General features: G+C 41.9%; 1 protein-coding gene across 1 annotated transcript in view; it reads left to right on the top strand.

Moving 5' to 3' along the window:
* SORCS3 (sortilin related VPS10 domain containing receptor 3) overlaps positions 1 to 23,329 on the top strand; it is a 420,615-nt gene that overhangs the window by 366,293 nt on the left and 30,993 nt on the right. Inside the window, exons 17-21 of the mRNA XM_035133724.2 lie at positions 128 to 241; positions 3,426 to 3,597; positions 10,341 to 10,527; positions 15,924 to 16,057; positions 21,095 to 21,218. Coding sequence (XP_034989615.2) covers positions 128 to 241; positions 3,426 to 3,597; positions 10,341 to 10,527; positions 15,924 to 16,057; positions 21,095 to 21,218 — 731 coding nt within the window. The remainder of the gene's footprint in view (positions 1 to 127; positions 242 to 3,425; positions 3,598 to 10,340; positions 10,528 to 15,923; positions 16,058 to 21,094; positions 21,219 to 23,329) is intronic.

The raw sequence follows: 23,329 nt of genomic DNA on the forward strand, positions 1-23,329 counted from the left end.
CCTATGTATGCAACCCTGAGCTCTTTGGAAAAAGGGTGAGAAACAAATGTGATTTAACAAAAAAAAAAAAACCCGGTACTTATTCATGGCAAACCATCTTAAGTGTCTTCTTGGTTTATTTCCTTAGTGACTATGGGTACGAAAGACACAGTAATAATCAATGTATCCCAGCATTCTGGTTCAGCCCATCCTCCCAACTGAAAGAATGCAGCCTTGGACAGAGCTACCTGAACAGCACTGGGTAAGTAGGCCCACAGCCTGTCCATCACCTTGTAGGGCAGGGCTGGCCAATGTGGTACCCTCCACGTTTTGGACTGCAATTCCCATCACCCGGAACCACTGGCCATGCTGTCTATCTGAATCTGATGGGCGTTGGCATCCAACAACAGCTGGGGGTCGTATATGTTGGCTACCTGTGTTGAGGTACCTGCTTTGCCATGTCTGGTTCATTTCCAGGGTGAGCTGATGTTTGCAGCCTTGCTTTTGTATATCACCACCTTAATCTCCAGAAAGCCATTCACATTAAAAATGTCTAGGAAGAGATTCCCCAGGAGGCCCAAAGTTGTCTACTTTGGTGTCAAAATTAAACCCAAAATAGCAAAAGTCTTTTTGTGGAACCTGTTCATTTTAATACATATGGAATTAAGCCACTGAGGTAGGTGCAGAATAATGCTCACTTATCCCCATTCCTAAACCCCATACATCTGAGAGGTAGGCTTGAATAGAGCCTGTGTGTGCATACAAGCTGAGCGTGCATAGGTTCTATTCAAACCTTACTTAAACTTTTAAAGAAAGAGACTCAGAGCTGTATGAGACCTTATATTATATTATATATTAAATGTTCATGTCTTGCTAATTCCAGCTCGGTTTGAAGTCGCATAATAACCTGAGGACAATTGGTTCTTCCGGATTAACACTGGGCCAAAGTATTCAGCCCAGGCTTATTTGTTGGTTTCAGGGGTGAGGTGAAAGGTTTTCTCCACCCCAAAGACTTGAATAACCTTCAAGGACTCAGCAAATTCTAATACTTTTCTGGGGATTTAGATTACCATTATTGACAAGAGTTTCGACTTTTTTGCCAGAATAGAAAAAAACAACACTTTGCTTCCACTTCAACAGGCAGCATAGCAGTTCCTTCTAATTTTGAACAGAATGCCCCAAGGTGAATAATGCTGGAGTTGCTAAAGTGGCAACAAAGCATTTTTATTCTGTGGGGAAGGGGGGGGATGGGAAATCTCAGCTGGCTCATCAATAATGGTAATCTACTCTTCCACAAAACAATATCAGAATTTGACAAGGCCGCCCTGGAAGCCACTGAACATTTGTCTCCTTTTCTTGTTGGACAAACAGTCTTATTAAAGTGGGATTCCAGATAACCAAAATCAAATAAAAGAGTGTAACAGCATGCCTGTCTCTTCTTTTGAAGCACATTGATGCAAAGTCAATGGCATGTGTTAAAACAGAGTTGGGAAAATATGATGCTCCAGACCATGGGTGTCAAACACAAGGCCCGGGGGCCAAATCCGGCCCGCCAGACCTCATCATGTGGCCCGCCGAGCGCCCCAGCCAGCGGGACCCAGCAGCGGGACCTTGCTGCTGAAGCGCCGCGCCGACAAAGTGCCGACAAACAGCTGGGGCCGGGGGGAGGGTCGGGTCCCTTCGCGCTCTTTTCTGGCCCTGAATCAAGGCGGCAACCCCCCCTTCCCTTTCTTTCTTCCTCTCTCTCGTTCTTATTCTTTCTTTCCCTCTCCTTCCTTCCTTCTTTATCTCTGTCTTCTCTCCCTCTTTCTTTTTCTTTCCTTCTTTATTCCTTCTTTCCTACTCTTCTTTCTCTCACCTCTTTCCTTCCTCTCTCCCTCCTGCTCCCTCTTTTCTTTCTTCCTTCCTTCCTTCCTTCCTTCCGTCCTTCCCATCTTTCTTCCTCTCCCTCATTCTTATTCTTTCTTTCCCTCTACTTCCTTCCTTCTTTCTCCCTTTCCCTCTTCTCTCCCTCTTTCTTTTTCTTTCCTTCTTTATTCCCTTCCTTATTTCCTACTCTTCTTTCTCTCCCCTCTTTCCTTCCTCCCTCCCTCCCTCCCACTGCCTCTTTTCTTCCTTCCTTCCTTCCTCCCTCCCTCCCTCCCTCCCTCCCTCCCTCCCCTCCCCTCCCTCTCCCTCTCCTCAGAAACATAGGATGCTGCTTTATACTTCTGGCCCTTTAACCCTGGAACCAGGAGAGCAGCTCCAGTGAGTCAACCTCAGCCAGTCCCTTTGGTGAAGGGTGGTGGCTCACTGGCAGAACAGCTGTCCTGCATGCAGAAGGACCCCAGCATCTCCAGGTACTAGTAGCTCTGCAAAGGTCCTGCATGAAACCCTAGCGAGCCTCCACCACCCAGTGCAGTTACCAAAAATCATTTTTCAATAAATTGTACAATAATTGTACATTTGAATATCTACTTGCCATTATTCTGTCTATGTTTCTGCTTTCAGAGCTAGTTATTACTTACATTATTACAAAAAACAGTAATAATTGAATGCAGTGACAATAATTTATGATAATAAAGAGTGGACACATAGTCCTACAGATACAACCGGCCCTTTGAGGGTGACCAAACTGCTGATGCGGCCCCCGATGAATTTGAGTTTGACACCCCTGCTCCAGACCCATCTACCTAGCCAAGTGCTTCTCAAACTTGGCTCCCCAGCTGTTGTTGGACTACAACTCCCATCATCCATAGCTAGCAGGAGCAGTGGTCAGGGATGACTCCTCCCAGGCCACACACCCTTCCCCATGGCACACCCACTCTCTCTCTCCAGGCTCCACCCCTCACTGGCCTTGCTTCACATTCTCCTTGAGTGCTTTTGCCTGGCTGTGTTGCCAAACTGTGATAAAGCCCCTTGCTTGTCTGGATGGAGGGCAGAGAGGAGTGTGTGTTTGTGTGTGTGTGTGTGTGTGTGTGTGTGTAGATACTAGCCTATTGTAATTCAGTATAATATGTATATATTCCTTGTTCCACTCACCTTTTCCTCTGGTTGTGCCCACTACTGATATGTAGCCACAGAAGGTTGTCCAGAGAAATATGTGTCCCTTGAGCTGAAAAAATAATAATTTAAATTTGTGTCTAAATGGTTTCTTAACAATGGAGTAAGGTGCATTGAAAGAGATAGAAAACCAGGGAAAGGGAGACTAATGATCTTTCCCACCCTATATTTTGCCTGTGTGAATTTCTACAGTGTAGTATGGCATAGATCTGTCGTGGCGCTATCAACAAAAAGCTGAAATATAATGGATACTGAATGCTGCAGTTGATAAAAACTTCAATTTCTTTGCATTTCCTGTTAGCGAGCACAATGCATATGCTATCAGATGTTGGGGGTTTTTTTTCTTGTTAAATATGACGTTTAAATAAACAACTCAACCCAACTCAAATTATCATATTTCACAGGTATCGGAGGATTGTTTCAAATAACTGCACGGATGGACTGCGGGAAAAGTATGCTGCCAAGCCTGGACAGTGCCCGGGCAAAGCTCCCCGAGGTCTGCATATCCTCACATCCAATGGCAAGTTGGTTGCAGAACAAGGGTTCAACACAACCTTCAGAATCCTCATGGAAGAGGTACAACTGCTAGGTTGATGATAATATAGGATTCCTTCCCTTTTTGCTGCTCCCATCCTTTATCCCAGGCTTCCTCAAACTCGGCCCTCCAGTTGTTTTGAGACTACAATTCCCATCATCCCTGACCATTGGTCCTGCTAGCTAGGGATCATGGGAGTTGTGAGCCAAAAAACATCTGGAGGGCTGAGTTGGAGGAAGCCTGCTTTATCCTCTTCTTCATGCATGATGAATTTTAAACATCACTGAAGGTGGTGGTGGATGAAAGTCTGAGTTAAAATTATAAGACTTTTAGTAATCATTAACAGCGTTTTCCTTTTGTTACTTCCTAGAAACATTCTGGATTTCATAGCTGATGACCCCTTAAACCTTTTTGTGGGGGTGGTATTGCTTGCTTCAAACAATGCTGTTCAAAACAAAAATGTTAACAATATTATATAAGCTAGAGAGCTTCTCAGACTTTGCCTCCATGAGCATCATGAAGCATCATGAGCAAAGGTAAAATGAAGCTCAAAGATGCCACTGTTTGAACTTCACTGAGGGTAATTGGGGGCCTCCTTGTCTCTAGCCATAGGGCAAGCAAACAAAATAAAGGAAATAGGGAGGGCATCCTGCTTCACCATCCCAAGTTTCACAGCACAGCAGGGGGTTCATTCTCTTTTATTTTCTAGTTGAAAAAGGGCAAGTGCCCTCTTCTTTCTGGACCAGTCAGACATCAGAATGACAGCTAATAGCGAGGGGGTTAGGATTCCATTGACCTCTTTCTTAGCTTATACTGGGAGCCTCACTTCAGAGCTTTGAAACCACTGATTTGAGCCAATCAAATTGCTATGTTTTATTTACTTTTAAGATAATTGATTTTGTTCCGGAGTTCTGTGTGTCTTGAAGATTCTAGATCTTCCTTTTAACAGCAGCTTAACTGCAATCCTGTACAGGTCTACTTAGAAGTAAGTCTGATTGAGATCCATATAGCTTAAATGTAAAGGTAAAGGGACCCCTGACCGTTAGGTCCAGTCGCGAACGACTCTGGGGTTGTGGCGCTCATCTCGCTTTCCTGGCCGAGGGAGCCGGCGTACAGCTTCTGGGTTATGTGGCCAGCATGGTTAAGCAGCTTCCGGCAAACCAGAGCCATGCACGGAAACACTTTTTACCTTCCTGCCGGAGCAGTACCTATTTATCTACTTGCACTTTGACGTGCTTTCGAACTGCTAGGTTGGCAGGAGCAGGGACTGAGCAACGGGAGCTCACCCCGGGGCGGGGATTTGAACCGCCGACCTTTTGATCGGCAAGCCCTAGGCTCTGTGGTTAAACCACAGTGCCATCCGCGTCGCTTCTATATAGCTTACTTCCAGGTACATAGGAGATCTGAAACTTTAGGATCCTAGGATTGCAGACTGTTTCTCTGAAACCACCTAGCAATATTCGACCCAACTACACTTTTAAAAGGTAAAGGGACCCCTGACCATTAGGTCCAGTCGTGACCTACTCTGCAGTTGCGGCACTTATCTCGCGTTATTGGCCGAGGGAGCCGGCATACAGCTTCCAGGTCATGTGGCCAGCATGACAAAGCCACTTCTGGCGAACCAGAGCAGAACACGGAAATGCCGTTTACCTTCCCATAGCAGTACCTATTTATCTACTTGCACTTTGACGTGCTTTCGAACTGCCAGGTGGGCAGGAGCTGGGACCGAGCAACAGGAGCTCACCCCATCGCGGGGATTCGAACCGCTGACCTTCTGATCGGCAACCCCTAGGCTCTGTGGTTTAACCCACAGCGTCACCCGCGTCCCTACTACACTTTTAGCATCCTTTTATTTGAAACCCACCCAAACCCTAATGGTTTATTATTATTATTATTATTATTATTATTATTATTATTATTATTATTATTCCTTACTAAATATGTTCAACCGATTTGTAGTCTGGCCTTCTTTCAAATGCAGCATACATAGAATTAAGAGTAGCCACCAACTTTTCCCTAAAGTGAAATTTCAGTATGAATATAGAGGGTTTTGCTTGGACACAGTTAAGAGGCCAAACTCCAATGGATGCCAAGGCGGGGAGAGATCATTGTGTGATGCCTGCCCAGGATTCATAGAAAACATGAAAGCAGGTTGTTAACACAAGGTGTGCTTTGGGTATTTTCTGTATTTCATCAGCACCCAGCGTCCTGTTGGGACTGGGGCTGGTGAAGAAGCTGTCCAGGCGGTGGACAAGGCTGATAAAACAGACTCAACTGTTGTCACTAATTTTTTCCTAAAGCAATATTTCAAGGTGATTTTAGAGGTTCATGCTTGGGTAAAACATATGAAGAATTTGAAATGGGGGGGAAGAGTTCTGATACTCCTAGTGAAATTTCTCAGGGGAAGAGTATCTGCATACCCCACATGGTGTTTTTCTATTACATTGAGACCTGCCAATGTCAGGGAATTGCTCTGTGACTGAGTGTAGACTTATTTCTAAGTTGTTGTTTCTGAGATAGAGTAACGCCAGAACCAGTGGTCAGGGATGAAGGGAATTTTAACAGCATCCCTAAGTGCCTTTCGGCTTACAGATCATGATTCTTCCCTTTCTTGTTGTACCAAGCTCATTAGAGAGCCTAAGCACACAAAGAACAATACACACAAAACATTTTGAGCATATTGTAGTGTCCTGTTTTTTGGTTTCTCTGTTTGCTGCTGTTTTGGAATAGGTTTTTTAAAGTGTTTTATAAGAGCAAACACAATTGATTATTAGAGGTTGGCATGCAACAAAACTCTACTGAACATAGTGATTTCATATTGATTTTGAGCCTGCAATGAATTATGTCCAACTGGCTTTATCTACTAGCAGCTTCAACTTTACAGGCTATCTGGACATTATGTTCAATGTGTTACATTCACTTGCATAACTGTTTTATAGCATCCTGTTGGGTGGGGAAAGAATCAGGACTGGGAATGTGCATACAGGGAGTCTATGTTACAGACGCAATGAACATTGCTGTCCATCTCCAAAGCTGCTATTTGCCCCAGGAATAAAGTTGCTATTTGTGCCCAGAGTACACTTCCACCCATGCCTAAGTGCACATTTTGACATTTTCATGGATTCATCTCATATCAGGTTAATGACAGGTGCCATTGACAATGCCAGGGATAGCAGATGCAGCTAACAATAACAGCAGCAGATGCGAATCCTTATGCTAGCAATACCAGGTGCATAATCACATATACTAATAAAATAAAAAAAATTCCTTCAGTAGCACCTTAAAGACCAACTAAGTTTTTATTTTGGTATGAGCTTTCGTGTGCATGCACACTTCTCACGAAAGCTCATACCAAAATAAAAACTTAGTAACTTAGTTGGTCTTTAAGGTGCTACTGAAGGAATTTTTTTTATTTTACTTCGATCCAGACCAACACGGCTACCTACCTGTAAACATATACTAATAGACTAAGAAGTCTATATTCAGGAATGTTTATTTAGGAGTAATATCCCCAAATAGGGATGAACAAATCTGCCAATTTCAGTTCTTTCTGTTTCTCATTCTTCCAGACATAAATTCATTTCTCCATATTTTTGCAGCAATCGCCATGAAAATTTGTCAGCTGTTTAGCCCATTTTTTCCTAGTACTATTCATATTTTTATATGCAGTTTTAAATAATATACACACTATTGCAAACAATGTTCCCTACCATAATGCATGTTTTTCCACGTTAGTTGAAGAACTGCATCCTAAAATTCAGCAAAGTGCAAATTTAGAAAAACAGCTGTGTTTCAGTTCACGTAGCTGTGAATTAGGCAGTTTCTCACTAAAATCCAAATGAAATTGGACACACACACCAGTGGATCTTTGAAAATATCACTTATATAGACATATCCTCAAATTATCCAGAGAAAGGCATCTTGTTGTGGGTAATTCAAGTGAGAATGCTATTGCTGAAATAACAAAGTTGTACCACACCACATCCAGAAAATGTAGTCAGGGTTTTTGTTTTTTGCAGGGAGGGTAAAGACTGGATATCAGGGTGGGAATGGGCGAAGCTATGCAATGAGTTGGTCAAATATTCTAACAAGCTCTTACTGTGCTGACCCCACCACCTCAGGATGGCATCCACCTGGATTTCTGAGTTGCCTTATAAGTAACTTACTTTCTCACCACCATTCATCAGTTCTCAAGCACACTCAATCTGCAGACTTGTGAGCTTTAAGACACACTATTATCACATTTCCATTTGATCATTTTACAGGACTAGCGCTATAAAAAGTGCCTCTCAAATATATCCAGCGAGCAGTGATTGTTATCCGTTTGAAATGCTTCCACTTCATTTCCACCTTAATTTATATTCATAAACTAAGGGAAAGCTGACATTGCATGTGTGGCGGTTGATACACCTTTCACAATTTTATATACAGGAAACATAGTTGAAAGGAATGGGATTAGCGGATCGCTGCAATGCGGAGCAGGCTAGTAAAAGGCTGGGGAAAGGATCTGCTTCTCTTTAGATATGAGAACACTGCTCCTTTTCTCTTGAAAACTACAAATGCACGATGAGGGCATGGGTTGGGAATTGTGGCTGCAACATTAGCAAGCTGAAATGGTTCGATAACAAAATGAACTTCTTATGAACCAAGAAGTGCATATAATTTCATATCATTTTTGTTTTGTTTGCTTAAAAACCCTATTTAAGCTCTGTTTTTTTAAAAAATAAAATAAAATAAAGGACAATAGTAATGAAATACAGGTGAAACTCGGAAAATTAGAATATCGCTGAAAAGTGCATTTATTTCAGTAATGCAACTTAAAAGGTGAAACCAATACCAGTATATGAGACAGATGCATGACATACAAAGCAAGATATGTCAAGCCTTTATTTGTTGTAATTGTAATTATTTGTCATTAGGCAGGTCAATTATAAATGGAATGTAATTAATGAAATGTAATAGCGATGTTTATTTTTGTATTATTGCAACCCTTTTTTTTATTACTGTGTAATTTCCAAAAGAAAGCATTTGTAAAAATTAAAAGAAAAAATAATAAGTTGCATTACTGAAATAAATGCACTTTTCGACGATATTCTAATTTTCCGAGTTTCACCTTTATCCTCTCCTTGTCTCCTGCTATGTGGTATGCTGTAAGAAATAGATTGACCTCTGGAAGAAAATTGGTTAATCTAGGCCAGATATGATTATAAGGGGATGCGCCATTATCAGTCTTTAAGCTATGGCAGCACTGCAACTTAGAGTTATACTTTCTCAGTGCCAAAAGTCTCTCAGGCAAAAGAAGGAAGTTCTTGCATTGGCTCTGCCAGGAATCTCTTCATCCAACAGATAGCTCTAATAGTTTATGGTTATAATGTCCACACATTTTCTGAACCACAGTCAGGGGCTTCTGTTTTGCAATATATACTAACAGTCTGCCAACAGATCACTTTCCTTCTTTGGCGATTCATGGTGAGGAACAAGCTGTCCCGGAGCAGCTATCTCTTTTAAAGACTTGCAAACACAGTTCTAAAAGAGCAGTTAACTTTTTTTAAAGACATTGTTAGCTACTAAACCCAGAGATCCTTGTCCTTTAACAACTAAACCAGGCATCCCCAAACTGCGGCCCTCCAGATGTTTTGGACTACAACTCCCATGATCCCTAGTGGTCGGGGAAGATGGGAGTTGTAGTCTAAAACATCTGGAGGGCCGAAGTTTGAGGATGCCTGAACTAAACCAATAGTCTATCTGTGCTACTCAATTTTGAGGCTAACTATTGTTTATAAAATGTACTGGTTGGTTCAAAAGCTGCCTTTATCAGACCACTGTCCACCCAGTTCAAAACTCTCTGCGTTGACTGCAAGTAGCTCTTTAGGGTTTCAGTCGGGAGTTCTCTCCCAATCATACTTGAAGATGATGGGGATTATTCTGCATGCAAGGCAGATGCTCTGCCACTGAACTATGGCTGGTGCTACAGTGCCGGAAATCCTTAAATCCACTGTATTCAAAGAGTCAGTTAAGGCTTTTAAAGGGGACCCAAGTGGTTGCTGGGAGATACAATTTTTATTCTCAACTCTCAAAAACCAGCTTCAGTGTGTTTCTGGAGTAGACCAGGTAGCAGAATTGCTTTTATTTACATTCCTATTTAGTAAAATGTGAGTGCCGTGTGGGCTAAACCCCCTTTTCAGGCTGAAGATCTTGAAACAACTCCTGGTGTTTGGAGATGCAAAATAATTTCATTCTACTCTCTGAAACTTCCTTGAGCATTTCCAAGTGGTTCTTTGTTTCTTTCCGAGGTGTGTTGTTTAGTTTAGGTTCTGTTCCTCAACAAACAGAACAGAATCCTTTCAGACTGCACTGCAGCCGGGGGTTATGATCCCTTGGAGTAAAAAATTAACACAACAGGGAGCGGGTTGTGCTTGAATGTCATCGCTCACCTGTAACTGAAGTTGTGCAATCTATGCTGGATCTCCTATAGTACACCTAGACATTAGTTGCTGGCCCACCAACTTCCTTTCAGGGAAAATATAAATCAACCAACCCTAAACTATATGGTGCAAACTTTAACATTTAGAAAATCTACCCAGTCTTTCTTTTCTTTTCTCATTTTTTATTACCGAATATATCCTGCAGCAAATATCAGATGGTCACTTATTGCATTGCAGGAAAAGTTCAAAGCTTTGGGGCCATGTTTATGCTAATAAGGTTATCCTTAGTGGCAGTGCAGTGTATAACATAAATCACCCTTATCAGCCACATTGCTAAACCACAGTGTTTCCTTCTGCAGGGTGATCTCCAGAGGACAAATATCCAACTAGATTTTGGAGATGGTACTGCTGTGTCCTATGCTAATTTCAGCCCCATAGAGGATGGTATCCGACACATTTATAAGAGCACTGGGATCTTCCAAGTGACAGCCTATGCAGAAAACAACCTGGGTTCTGATCTGGCAGCACTCTTCCTGCATGTGATCTGTAAGTAGTTACCTCTGGTGAGCTTTGAAAAAGCCCCTCCATAGATTGCATGCATAGTTCATTGTTTTGGAAGACTCCACCCTTAATTCCTGTTTTCTATATTACAGTTACTTGTTTTTTTTTACTGTTTGACATGCTTTACCATTCTTATCTCATTCATTTGTACAACCACCTTGTAATATATCTTCTTGAAGCACCATCCTGTACACTAGTAAGTCCCATAGGGAGGTAAGTGAGCATAGGATTTCAGCCTGAATATTCTTATTTTACATATGGTGAACAAGGACCAACAGGGTGGGTCCAGTTAAAGTTGAACTTATCCCCACTGAAATCACTGGGACTTCACTTGATCAGGACTAACTTATCAGACTGATTTCTGGGCACAAGGCAATGATTCACCAATGCTCACCTGAGGAGTCCTATCAGCTTGACCCCATGCTCAATTCCATCCTTGCCTCTTTTATAAAAAAAAACCTGTCATAAATTGTATGTAGCTCTGAACTTGCAGCTAATTAAACTCAGTGCTTGCCATTTAAAGTTTTGGGGAGTGGCTAAAGCTGGTGAGAATTTATACAGCTTTGGTCAAATACACTAAAAAAATATACAAATTATAAATGCAACAGCCATAAATTGAGCTGTAAATTAAACAATTGCATGAACTTATATAATATTCTTACATAGGTTTGAAAACAAAGAGTGAAATCCAGCAGTGTCTGGACAGCCACCAGTGGTAGAACACACATGCACCTCTCTGGAGTGGAATGCGGGGCGGGCTGTTGCAGGTGGAAGAAGGTGTAAGGGGAAATCCAGTTGTGAGATATTGGATATTGCCCACCTGCATTTCTTTTCCTTGATAAATTTGAGTTGCTACTGATTCTATGAAAAGGTATTTCCTAAAATATTTTCTTCTTACCTTTTTGGATTCCTGGTTCTTCTTTTGCTAAGGTTCCTAATGTGGCAACCTCAGAAGGCTCCCTTGGCATCTACCAGGAACCCCACTCCTCCCAATTTTCTATTGGAATTTGTTTTGGTTGTTTGTGGGAGGAAGAGGTTGCCTGCTTTTTGGTTTGTGTTTTATTTTTTAGTGGTCTCTAGCAGAGAGCATTCTGGGCATTACCAGTTTTTCTTTTTGGAAATGAATATTTTGTGACACCCACTGCAGTCATTTAGATTTCCAGATGTGTTCCTGGGCCCCAAAAGATTAGGAAACCTTGCTTCTTGGGTGCAAGTATCATGTGTAGTAACCATAGGCAACTCACATTTCAGAGTTTGACGTTTCAGAGTGCAAACCATGTATTTGAAATATGATTGTTTCAGCTGTTCATTTGCACTTCACCTGAAGCATGCCAGCAACGAAAGATGCTACTATTATTTTCTACTGATTGAGGGTAGAAGGAAGGATCAGAGGAGTAGGACATTAAAAAGAAGTCTGGCAGATTCTCTGCACTGAAGGTTGGCAGGCAAAAAGTTACAGGGAACAGCAATGTCAGCCTTTTACAAGAAACAGTTGGGATCAAGTTCTGAGAATGTTTTTTGGGTGATACTGTCACAAAGAAAGATTGTGAAACTGAGTTTTTTCACTCTTCTTATACAGAATTCTCCAATTAGTTTTAGAGAGAAAGGCTTCGTTTGCACTGAACATTTAAAGTCCATATCTTGTTGGACTCTCTAAGTCCCATCAGCTGTAGCCATCATGGCCATTTGTCAAGTTTGATGGAAGCTGTAATCCAACAACTTCTGGAAGCCATTACATTGGCTGTCCTGGCTAGATCATACTGAGTTAAATGGATCTCTATTCACATCGCCTCCAGCCAGCATGACTAATGGTCGGGAAATATGTGTGTTGTAGTCAAATAGCACAAGGCTGCTGTAAAGATTATGGAAGCCAAATGCATTAATGAATTGCTCAAACATCACCCTTCATCTGCATGTCTTAAAGTACCTTATAGTCTTTATGGTTCCTTCTTCAACACTGTCAGCAAGAAATGTAGGATTTCTACCACCTCTGCCTATTCATCTTAACTAACTGAGGATCATAAGACTGAGCTGTGCTTTACATGCACAAGTCTAATATTCCTAGTAAGGATGATTGAATTAGGTTGCATGGAGAAATTGATGCTCAAGAGTAAGGCCGTTCTTCATGAGGTCTGGAGGGTGGCAACGTGTGAATAGGCCTTTTCTGTGGTGGCTCCCTGCATGTGAAATGCTCCCCGGGGAAGCTCACCTGCCGCCTTCATTACATATCTTTAGGCAGGCAAAAAAACATTTCTCTTCTCCCAGGCCTTTGACTATCTAAACAATCCATGGCCTTTCAAATGGGTGTGTGTGTGTGTGTGTGTGGAGGGGGGGTTAAGGGGTATTGTTTTTGTTTCCTATTATGGTATATATTTTGGTGTTTCTATATTGTCAACCAGTCTCTGGTCTTCAAATGATGTGTGGTATAGAAATTTAATAAAAGTTCCCAGCATCCCGGGTAGACAAATTATGCCATTCATATCAGGTTTTGTGCCCTTCAAGCCTTTGATATGCTTGTGGGTGCTCTGCATTGCACAAACATTTTGCATGCACTGACGTGGAATGTGTGCAAAAGATCAAGCCCTTTCTGCTAGGACCATATATAGAAGTATCTTATTATGTTTCATGGTTACCTTTCCCAGCCAGGACTAATTATCATGAGATCCCACGGAGACTGTGCAAAGAATAAGGTTCATGATTACAGTGTCAGATACGCATAATTAAGCCTCTCTAGTGTTAAATATCCATGGAAGAAAAATATTTTATGCAAACTCTCTTAAACTCATACTGACAGAACATATTGGACCTTGAGAGTTCATACCAGTAGCAGTATTAAGGGGGTGGCCTAGTGGGCCTGAATCCTAGATCTTTTGCAATCGATTCCAAATCTTTCTTTCCCCTGTTTATTTTTTTAAAAATCACTTTAAAAATTGTAAATTTGCTTACAGGACAGTTTCCCCCATGAAAATTGGCCTAAATCTGCTAACTTAAAAATGAGCAGGTGCAAATGTTATGCAAATCTGTGTAATGGGCCTGTGCACAAACTTTTTAAGGACTTGGAAACATCCCCTGTATTTGCATTTCCATTGGTTCATTCAGGCTCCTATTGTTTCCATGGGTGCTGTGTAGATCAATGTTTTTTCAGATTGCTGTCTGCATTGTGATGTATGAGTTTTAACTTGTATGCACTGAAGAATCTTTCAGAAAGTCATCTTATGGATGCAAAACAATATATTAGAACTGGCCCAGAGAATAAGTTGATTAACGGTGAGATCTCCCACCTGCTTGTAATTAGAGCAGTTTACCTGACTGTAATATCTGAGCAGGCTCAATAAATGATCAGCTATTTTGAGCATGCCCACTGCAGAACAATGACAAATTATCATTCAGTTCCATACTCGCTTGCTAACGAAAACAATAGGAGGAAACCAGATGGAGAGAAAAACTAAAGTTTCAGTTTGAAACTTCAGATTTTCCCATCTGTTTGTAACTTTTTATTTTTCCACTCTTGGTGACAACCTAAATGCCTAATTTCTTGAAATGAAAGCTTAACTATCAGTCTGCTGTTTTTGCTCTGAGGGCATTGTAGTAACTTGGTTAACTTTAAGTCAAACCATTTCACCTGCCAGTCTACTTTCTGTTTTCATAACATCTGCGACTTCATATGTGCTTGGGTTTGGTTTTGTATATCAAAGCACTCTTTTGTATAGGTAGCTTCCCAGAATATTTCAGGTACTTTGTAAGAAGGAATATATGAGCACAAATGCCTATTCTGAAAAGTAAGCATGTACAATATTCAGTGTGTATCCCTTTCAAATACGTCTCAGATGCAGTAACTGGGAATTGGAATGGGACCCTAATTCCAAGGATTTCAAAGAAACATCCCTGAATCTTACATGTGCGTATCCTTCACAGTTGATAGGGCATGTGCACATATTTATACTTTTATTTCTGCATCCAAGTAGAATACGGAAACAGATTCTGTCCATAGATTTTACCTTTTGACAAGTAAGTTAAATGAACCATAAGGACCCTGGATGCTGGAGGAGACTCTTGAGAGTCCCATGGACTGCAAGAAGATCAAACCTATCCATTCTTAAGGAAATCAGCCCTGAGTGCTCCCTGGAAGGACAGATCGTGAAGCTGAGGCTCCAATACTTTGGCCACCTCATGAGAAGAGAAGAATCCTTGGGAAAGACCCTGATGTTGGGAAAGATGGAGGGCACTAGGAGAAGGGGATGTCAGAGGACAAGATGGTTGGACAGTGTTCTCGAAGCTACGAACATGAGTTTGACCAAACTGCGGGAGGCAGTGCAAGACAGGAGTGCCTGGCGTGCTATGGTCCATGGGGTCACAAAGAGTTGGACACGACTAAACGACTAAACAACAACAACAAAGGACCCTGGAACTAGACTACTAGTGGATTGTTGCTAGAGGATACATTTAAGAATACATTGCACTGGATTCTTAAATTTTGTTAATTAAGTTTTAGTTATATTTGGATTTATTTAAGATGACCATGTGGTTTTCATTGTGTATTTTGACAGTTCTGTAGTTTGTAAACCAGCTTTAGTACAATAACTTAGAAAGATGGCATACGGATTTAAAATATAATGAAATACAGCACAACAAACTGAAGGCTTATTCACAAGTGACTATGGGCAGTATTCAACTAAGTTGTATTCACAGTAGACCTATTGAAATTAATGGACCTAATGTTCATTCATTTCAGTGTGTGGGATTCAACTAATACAAAACGCTAGTGGAAGCAATCACAAGGGCTCCTGCTAGCACAGTGGAGCTTTCCCCGCCCTCCTCCTCCCATGCCCTCCATGCCTCCCCCAGACCTGCTCTGCAAAGAGTGACAATGAGACGAGCACAGCATGGAATTTCTCCCAATGGATTGACTCCGAATAATCACCCCATGTTTACTGACCACAATTATCACTTTGCCCAGAATGCTCATGTGAAATCTCCATCACAGATCATACTTGTGGAACCCCACTGCTTTCAGTGAAGGCAAGGCTAAGTAGTGATAAAATAATCATGTGTTGACTATTTCCATAGCTGACATGGATATTATGGGGAGCTTTAACCCTATTATGACTGGTTAGCAATGCCAGAGACAAGTTTAATTTTAAAAAGAAGAAGAAGAAATTTGGAGTCATCACACATTTTTTTTGTCAGTACAACAGGCGGAATTGCTCACTTTCCTCACTGTTATACACCAACCTTAGATTGCTACAAGTGTATTAAGTTGTTTTGTTTTTTTTAAAAAAGGCATTTTTGCATTTAGCCACTTTAAAATTTGCACACTTTGCACAAATTAAAATTGTACAGAAGGAATTTCTAATATATATCACTGTGTTTCCTTTCCACAGGTCCAGTAGAGCGTGTCGATTTGAGGGTCCCCTTTGTGGCCATCAGGAATAAGGAAGTAAATATCACAGCTGTGGTTTGGCCCAATCAGTCGGGTACCCTCACGTACTTCTGGTGGTTCGGCAACAACACAAAGGTTTGAGCCTTTTTAAAAATGAAAATAAAACCTTGTTTATTTCCTTTGAAAGGATTCATCTTTGCATCATGCGATGTTTTGATTGTATATATGGAACTCCACCTTATTTGAAGCCATGGTAAAAGCAAGGTAATTTTTCCTTGCTGTTAAAAAAAGCTTCTTTGTTTTCTAAACTTTGCCACTGCCCCCTCTCGATCTCTCTCTCTTCCTCTCTGTTTTTCTACCACTCCTTGTTGTTTGCATGAGTTCTGACAATGTGCAGTTGGTTATTATTGGAACATTGTGTGTGTGCAGAAGCTATTGTTGTTACTAGAATTCAAAATTATACACCACCATATCTACTGGGTAATGGTGGGCTTTCGGCTCAGCATTTAAAAACCACTTGTGATCAAATAAGCATCATTTCCAATATGAATGTCAGAACACACTTGTAATTTTAGGATCTCACACAGCGTTTTAAATCCAATGGGGACTGAATAACTTTTGGCATCTGTGAATTCAAGCTAAGATTGTAAGCAGCACTCTCATAGTCTGTCCATGCTGTTTGTGCCTTTGGGGACATTTCAGAGAAACTGAACATTGAAACTGCTGTTGAATGTTCAGTCACAATCAGTCACCTATTCCATAGAGCCATGCCGATAAAAATTATTCTGATACTAAGGACTCTGTATAAATATTTGTTGGGGGAGAGAGAGAGAATGTTCTAGTGATTGCTTAATTTAGATGTTTACCTGGAAGATAAAATGTTTTCTTGGTACGATTGCTTAGCCACAAACTAGGATTTCATGTCTTGCTTGGAAGACTGTGGTTTTTAAACTATATTCAACAGCTCCTCAGAAATGTATCAACGCTTCCTAAATGAGAAGATCAGTATTGGTGAATGAGCTTTCATTAAATTGAGCTTATTTGCTACTTCTCATCTTTCACTGCAATAAGCAGCCACTTTTGAGTGTTCTAGGATGTATTCTGAATTCATGTGGGGCAGGAATGGAGCCCTGCAAACTTGGCCCATTGTCCAGTGTGCAACTCGTTTGTGCCCTAGTATGCACCCAGGGGATCCACACCCCACTTGCCAGAATCAGATCGTATTGTACCCTAGGGCAAGAGTGGGACATAGGAAAGAGAGCCAGTGTGGTGTAGTGGTTAAGAGCGGTAGACTCGTAATCTGGGGAACCGGGTTCGCGTCTCCGCTCCTCCACATGCAGCTGCTGGGTGACCTTGGGCTAGTCACACTTCTCTGAAGTCTCTCAGCCCCACCCACCTCATAAGGTGTCTGTTGTGGGGGAGGAGGGGAAAGGAGATTGTTAGCCGCTTTGAGACTCCTTCGGGTAGTGATAAAGCGGGATATCAAATCCAAACTCTTCTTCTTCTTCTATAGGAAAGGTCCCCAGTCATTTTAGTTGTGAGTGTTCTTGGCACATACCTCCCCGGGAAGCATCATGACATAGTGACATTAGCAGGCATTTAGTCAGGGCTGCATAAACTAACCTAGAGAAGACATCCATTTGACTTTGACTTTTCTTGTTGACTTTGACTTGCTAGGTTTGAAACTATTTGGAACCTAAAATAGTGGTGGTTCTTCCCCCCTCCCCTTTTAAAAAGAACAAAACATTGTAGTTTCTCTCACATACTGAAATACCTTCACTTGGAATTTACAAATGAGAGTAATTGTAGTTGCATTTTTTGTACCTGCAATTTAAATCTTATCTATGCTTATGCCTCTGATTCCTGGGTGCACTCACAAACTCAAAGCTCTTTAAGCTGCAGATGCAAAATGGCACCAAAATAAGGGGCAGCTTAAAGCTGGTAATAGTATTTGGCTTTGCAAAATGGCAATAATCATGGAAGGCCGGAACAGAATACTAAGCAATGCTAAGCTGCCATTCTGATAGTGTGAGGATTTACTGATTTTTTCCACTGATTCACAAGGAAGGGAGCTAAAAACAGCTACAAAACTGCTGTTCTCCCAGGGCCCTTCTGCCTTTATTCTCTCTGGGGGGTTCCACTGTTCTGAGTTGTTATTACTCTCTGACCTCTATTGATGCACTCTGTGGGAGCAAAGAACTCTAGGGATTGTTTCCTTGAGCACCACAAGCCCACGAGGCTTGGGAGCAATCCTAGAACTCTTCACAGGAGTACTGATCTGTAGCCGCAAAGTCTAAAAATCTTCACTAAAGCTTTTCAAATTTGATGGGTTAAAAACAACAGCATGCCACACATTCTGCAATGTTCTTGTTTAAACAAAAGCAAAATACTTTCTCAACATGATGTGCAATGTTTCCCAGTTCCCCAGCATTGCTCTTTGGAGAGCTTGATTGCAGGACTTTGCCTGCTGATGTAGCCTCATAATAATCCTATTATTTAAGTCACCACGCGACTCTTTTGCAGTTTTAATATTCAGACTGATCCAAACAAAAGCATGACCTGTAAATCACAGAAAATGGTTGGTGGGCACTGCTGCTGCTTTTATAGTATGCATTAATCTGTTGGGGTGGTTGATGTTGCCGTTGGTGCTGGTAAAAAGCACTTATGATGAGTGGCAGGGTGGGCAGTGCACCGATAGCATCTCTAGCCTGCACCTCTGGCCCAACACCAGATGCAGACCCTCCATTCCCTTTCCAAGACAGGGATTTTTGAGTGCTAGGAAGTAAAATTCCTATAGACTACAGCACCACCTCCCTCCTGCCACCCAGCAAGGGCTAATATTGCACCATGTACCCTGGTGGGCAGAGTTCAGTCAGATCTGACCCACCCATTTCCCCCTACCCAGGTCTTGGTAGTACATACCAGGTCAGCCTGCTCATTGACAATCATATCATGAATCAGCATGATTTTATTATGCACAGTGGAACCACCATATTGCTGAGTTCAGTGATAGAATGAGATTGGCACCACAGATAGGTGAGAGCTTTGGGCGGGGGGGGGGGATCTCAGGCTGAAGCTTGGGAGAAAGTTGAATCTATTCAAGTTCTGCTGTAAATAAGACAGCCACTCCAGATGTCTGAAAACCAGTCTGAAAACCAAGCAGCAGTCTTGATTTTGCATTTCAACTTGCCATGTGGCACAGCCAGATTGATTTTTCACCGCACAACGAGTAATTTTTCCTGAACAGATTTTTCACATTAAAACAGCAAATTGGCAAATTGGCAAGAATTAAGCAAATATTTCATTGCACTGCCAGTTAGGACGTTAACCGAAGACACTGTGCAGTATAAACTGACTTTGATTTTTGTAGAATAGCCAGATTCTGATGCCTTTAACCCATGGGAGGAGTGATGCAGACAGAGATGGCAATTTAGGCTATTTGTAGACTCATCGCTTCACTGTAGCCTCCTGATTTAAAGGTACCACTGCAATATACAGCTCCATTTTATACACATCCTAGATGAGCCTTAATTTCTTTTTCTAGATAGAGCTATTGTAGTGAATTGCTGGTCCACTGCTTTAGCAATATACCTAAAGACCAATTTGCTTGGATTAACACAGGTCCAGTTTAATAAATGTGTCTGGCTGTCTAATAGGTTTTGAGCAAATGAACCTTAAACTCCTTGATTTAATTTAGAGTTAGTTCCCAGACCTCAGTGCATGAATTAAATTTAAGGAGCTACCTGAATGTTAAAACTCTATGATGGGGGTGAAATCAGCCATGATATAATAGGACATACACCATGAAAGGGAGGCAATTTCTAAATCAAAACTGGCTTCTTATATATTTCTTGACTTGGAAAGCACTGCTGAAGTCCCCAGAGTGGGTTGTAACCCTGCAAAGGGTTTGTGTAGAATTTATGTAGAATTTGAGCATAAAAGAATGACCTCATCTCAAAAAAATTATGCCAAGATTTGCAGGGATAAGAGAGTGAGAGAAACTTGGGAGGTGCACAATAACCTCCAAATAAGCACAGGCTAAAAAGGTGCATGCCTTTAAACATAATCAAAGTTCAGACGGTAAGCAGATAATGGCAAACTATTTTATTCCAAAACAGGACCAGGCCTTGTAGATGAGACACCATGGCAATACTCCAGGCCTGTACCCTGGCCCTGGTTCTGTACCCTGCTGCTAACAGCAGTCATACACAGAGAGAACAGGAACATCAGATTGGAGTGGGGAAATGACAGTAGGTGGCAATGAGCAGCAGTCCCACTCTTCCAAATATGCATTTGGAAATCTCATTCTTGTAGGAATCAATAGCATCTGTTCACCTCTTTTCATCACAGACACCCTACATTTCTCCCCTGGCATAGGTAGCTATGCAGTACAATAGCATGCTCCAAGCAGACACATAAGGAACAGCTGACCATCAGCATACAACTGTATGCAGGTTAACAACAGCCGCATTATTCATAGGTTTCCTTTAAACATGGCTAGGGCTTTATTTGGGATGCAGAAGAGAGGGAATAATAATTTACTGGGGTAGTTGGTTCCTGCTAAAAGTCAGCACCCAAGCTAGATTTGTTTCGTTGAATGACTGCCTCTTGCCATTACACCCATAAAGAGGACTCAATATGCAAAATGCATGGTATCAAGGAGGGACTGGATCTCCACACACCCATCTCCTGGGCATGTTTACAGCCACAACCCGTGGTAATTGGCGCAAAGGACCCAAATGGAATTCTCCCTCTTGGCTACATCAGCCTTGGGCATGTGAACCTAACATGCACACTATGGCCTCACTGTCTAACCTTCACCAAGGTGTACATGTAAAGGGAGGTAAAGCACTGCAATAAGAAAGAAAGAAAGAAAGAAAGAAAGAGCATAATAAGTCTAGCCACTGCCCCTTCTTGATTGGGCTAAGCAGCCCTCATGCCTACAAGAAGTCATCCCCTGGGAGAAGCCACTGGGTGATTCTTCTCAGGTGTATTATAAATTTGCCCCACTTTAGTGGAGCTGCACATTCCTAGGAGTTAGTTGGCAACTCTTTTCCCACTCATATATACAAACTAAACTGATGCTTTCAAATCCGTATTTGTGTGTGTGCGACCCCTGTAATTCATGGAATAGAATACTAAATTAACCATGAATGCATATGACTTTTACAGCCATTCATCACCTTGGACAGCAGCATCTCTTATACTTTTACTGCGGAAGGAAGGAATACTGTCACAGTGCAGGTCTCAGCTGGCAGTGTCCTCATCCAGGACACCAAGAACATTGCTGTACATGGTAAGCAGACACAGACTAATTCAAGAGATACACCCCCCAACAACTGTTTCTGGTTCCTCTTCCAATTCTGTCCCCCACTTCACCAACCCCGCCACAGAGTTTAACAGTGGACAGAAAACACTTGGGATTGTGCATGCAGTCAAAGGTAACTGCTGCAGGCTTCATTCTAGGTTCCTTTGAGACATAACAATCCTCCTTACATCCTTACTTAGGTCTTAAAGGAGCCTAGAATTAAGGATAAACACAATGTCTAAAAACCTGCAGGAGTTACTGCCTTTTGTTGTTGGCATCTGTCTGTCTCGAGAGATAATGGAGTGCACCTCTGGGGGTGAAGCCAAACCAATGGAGAATCTACTGTGGCTGCAGAGACTAACTTCTAACTGCAGGTAACTCCTAACTGCTGCCTCCCACATTGTTTTTGCTGCAATAGCAGCACTGAAGTGAGCTGTGTGTATGGAGGTCCTGGACTACCCTTTCAACAAGACCCCACTCTCAGTCTCACAATACCTTTGGCACCAGCTTGGCTGCAGGAGACGCCATCCAACCATCTTAGGGGCCCCACTCTGGATTTGTGTAGGGTTTACTCCTTATCCTTTCCTTCTCCTGAACATGTCCTGGAAGGCAGCAGGTATGAATTTTTTCTCAGAGTTTACTCCCAAAGCATTTCCCATGAATGGGTACGTATATCCTCAAGGCAGTGGAGGTCTTCCTTCTCCTAGATGGGTGACCTTCCCAGGTTGACAAGCCCCATTTGCCCCTGATTCCCCTCTATAGCACATGCAGTAACCACCTTCTTGACTGTTGGACCCACTATTGGTCTCATCCACTCAATCCATCAGAGCCTGTCTCTAACTCACCAAGCATTTGAGACCCATCAGCTACCCTCACATGGTTTAGTTCGCCATTTGAAGCCATTTGCTAGGGTGTGGCCACTGCCCCATGCTAACAGCTTCTAGGAGCCACAGGTGAGAGCTGACTATATTCACAATTGCAAGTGTATTCTGTCCATCTACTGCTTGAGGACTTTGACATTAAAATTCTGAGGCCTCCTATTACCTCCCCCACCCCCTCCGCAAGCATTCTTCATCCCTGGTTTCAATTACCCAGGCTCTCTGTGACATCTAAGCTAATGGCATCAAGACCTTGCTTCTAAAGCTCCATTGTGACAGTAGATCAGGTCAACTGCATTAAGATAGTTGAGGCACGCAAGGAACATATAATTCAGGTAGGAGAATGAAAGAGTGATGGGGACAGAGGCTGAGGAGACAGAGCAGGACCACTGGGAAATATGGACGGCAAGACTCTTAGACTCCTTCTTACTAACTCTACTAATGCCAAGAAGGCATTATGTACTGGGTCAGAGAAGAGGTCCAGCTCTGTGAATCTATAAACTTGGCTGCCATTGAAATTTCCCTTGCTCTCCTGCAGTCAGTTAATTAGGAAGTAATTTCCTAGTGCCTCGTGAATTGCAGTATCCTGATTCGCCTGTCATTAGCTCAATTGGTATCTGATTTGTTATGCATAACTACTCATGGCTGCACATGGGGCTAACAAACAGATAATTCCTGCTTTTGGAAAACAGAAGATTTGCAGTAAGGATTTGTTCAGTGGAGCACAATGCGTGCCAGGTATAATACAAAAACAAGTCCATTTCTCATACAAAGTGCCCTGGGATGGGATAAAAAGTGGTTGATTAAAAAACAATCTAGTTTTTTGTCTCCTTTCCTCTATTTTACTCTCTTACTATTATTATAGTATAGATACAGTGGTGCCTCGCTTAACGAATGCCCTGCTTAACGAAATTTCCGCTTAACGAAAGGATTTTTCGAGCGGAGCTTGCCTCGCTAGACGAATGCATTTTACAAAAAAATCGTCTAGCGAAACGCGGTTTCCCATAGGAATGCATTGAAATTCAATTAATGTGTTCCTATGGGCAAAAAAAAATTCCAAAAAAAATTCAATGCATTCCTATGGGATTCGCTAGACGAATTTTTCGCTATAAGAAAAGACCCGTGGAACGAATTAATTTCGTCTAGCGAGGCACCACTGTAATTTATATGGTATTGCACTAGTCTCCCCTTCCCCCCAATCTTTTTCATCTCCCTCTTCAT

The sequence above is a fragment of the Zootoca vivipara genome, chromosome 5 (genome assembly GCF_963506605.1).
Source record: "Zootoca vivipara chromosome 5, rZooViv1.1, whole genome shotgun sequence".
NCBI classification, from domain to species: domain Eukaryota; kingdom Metazoa; phylum Chordata; class Lepidosauria; order Squamata; family Lacertidae; genus Zootoca; species Zootoca vivipara.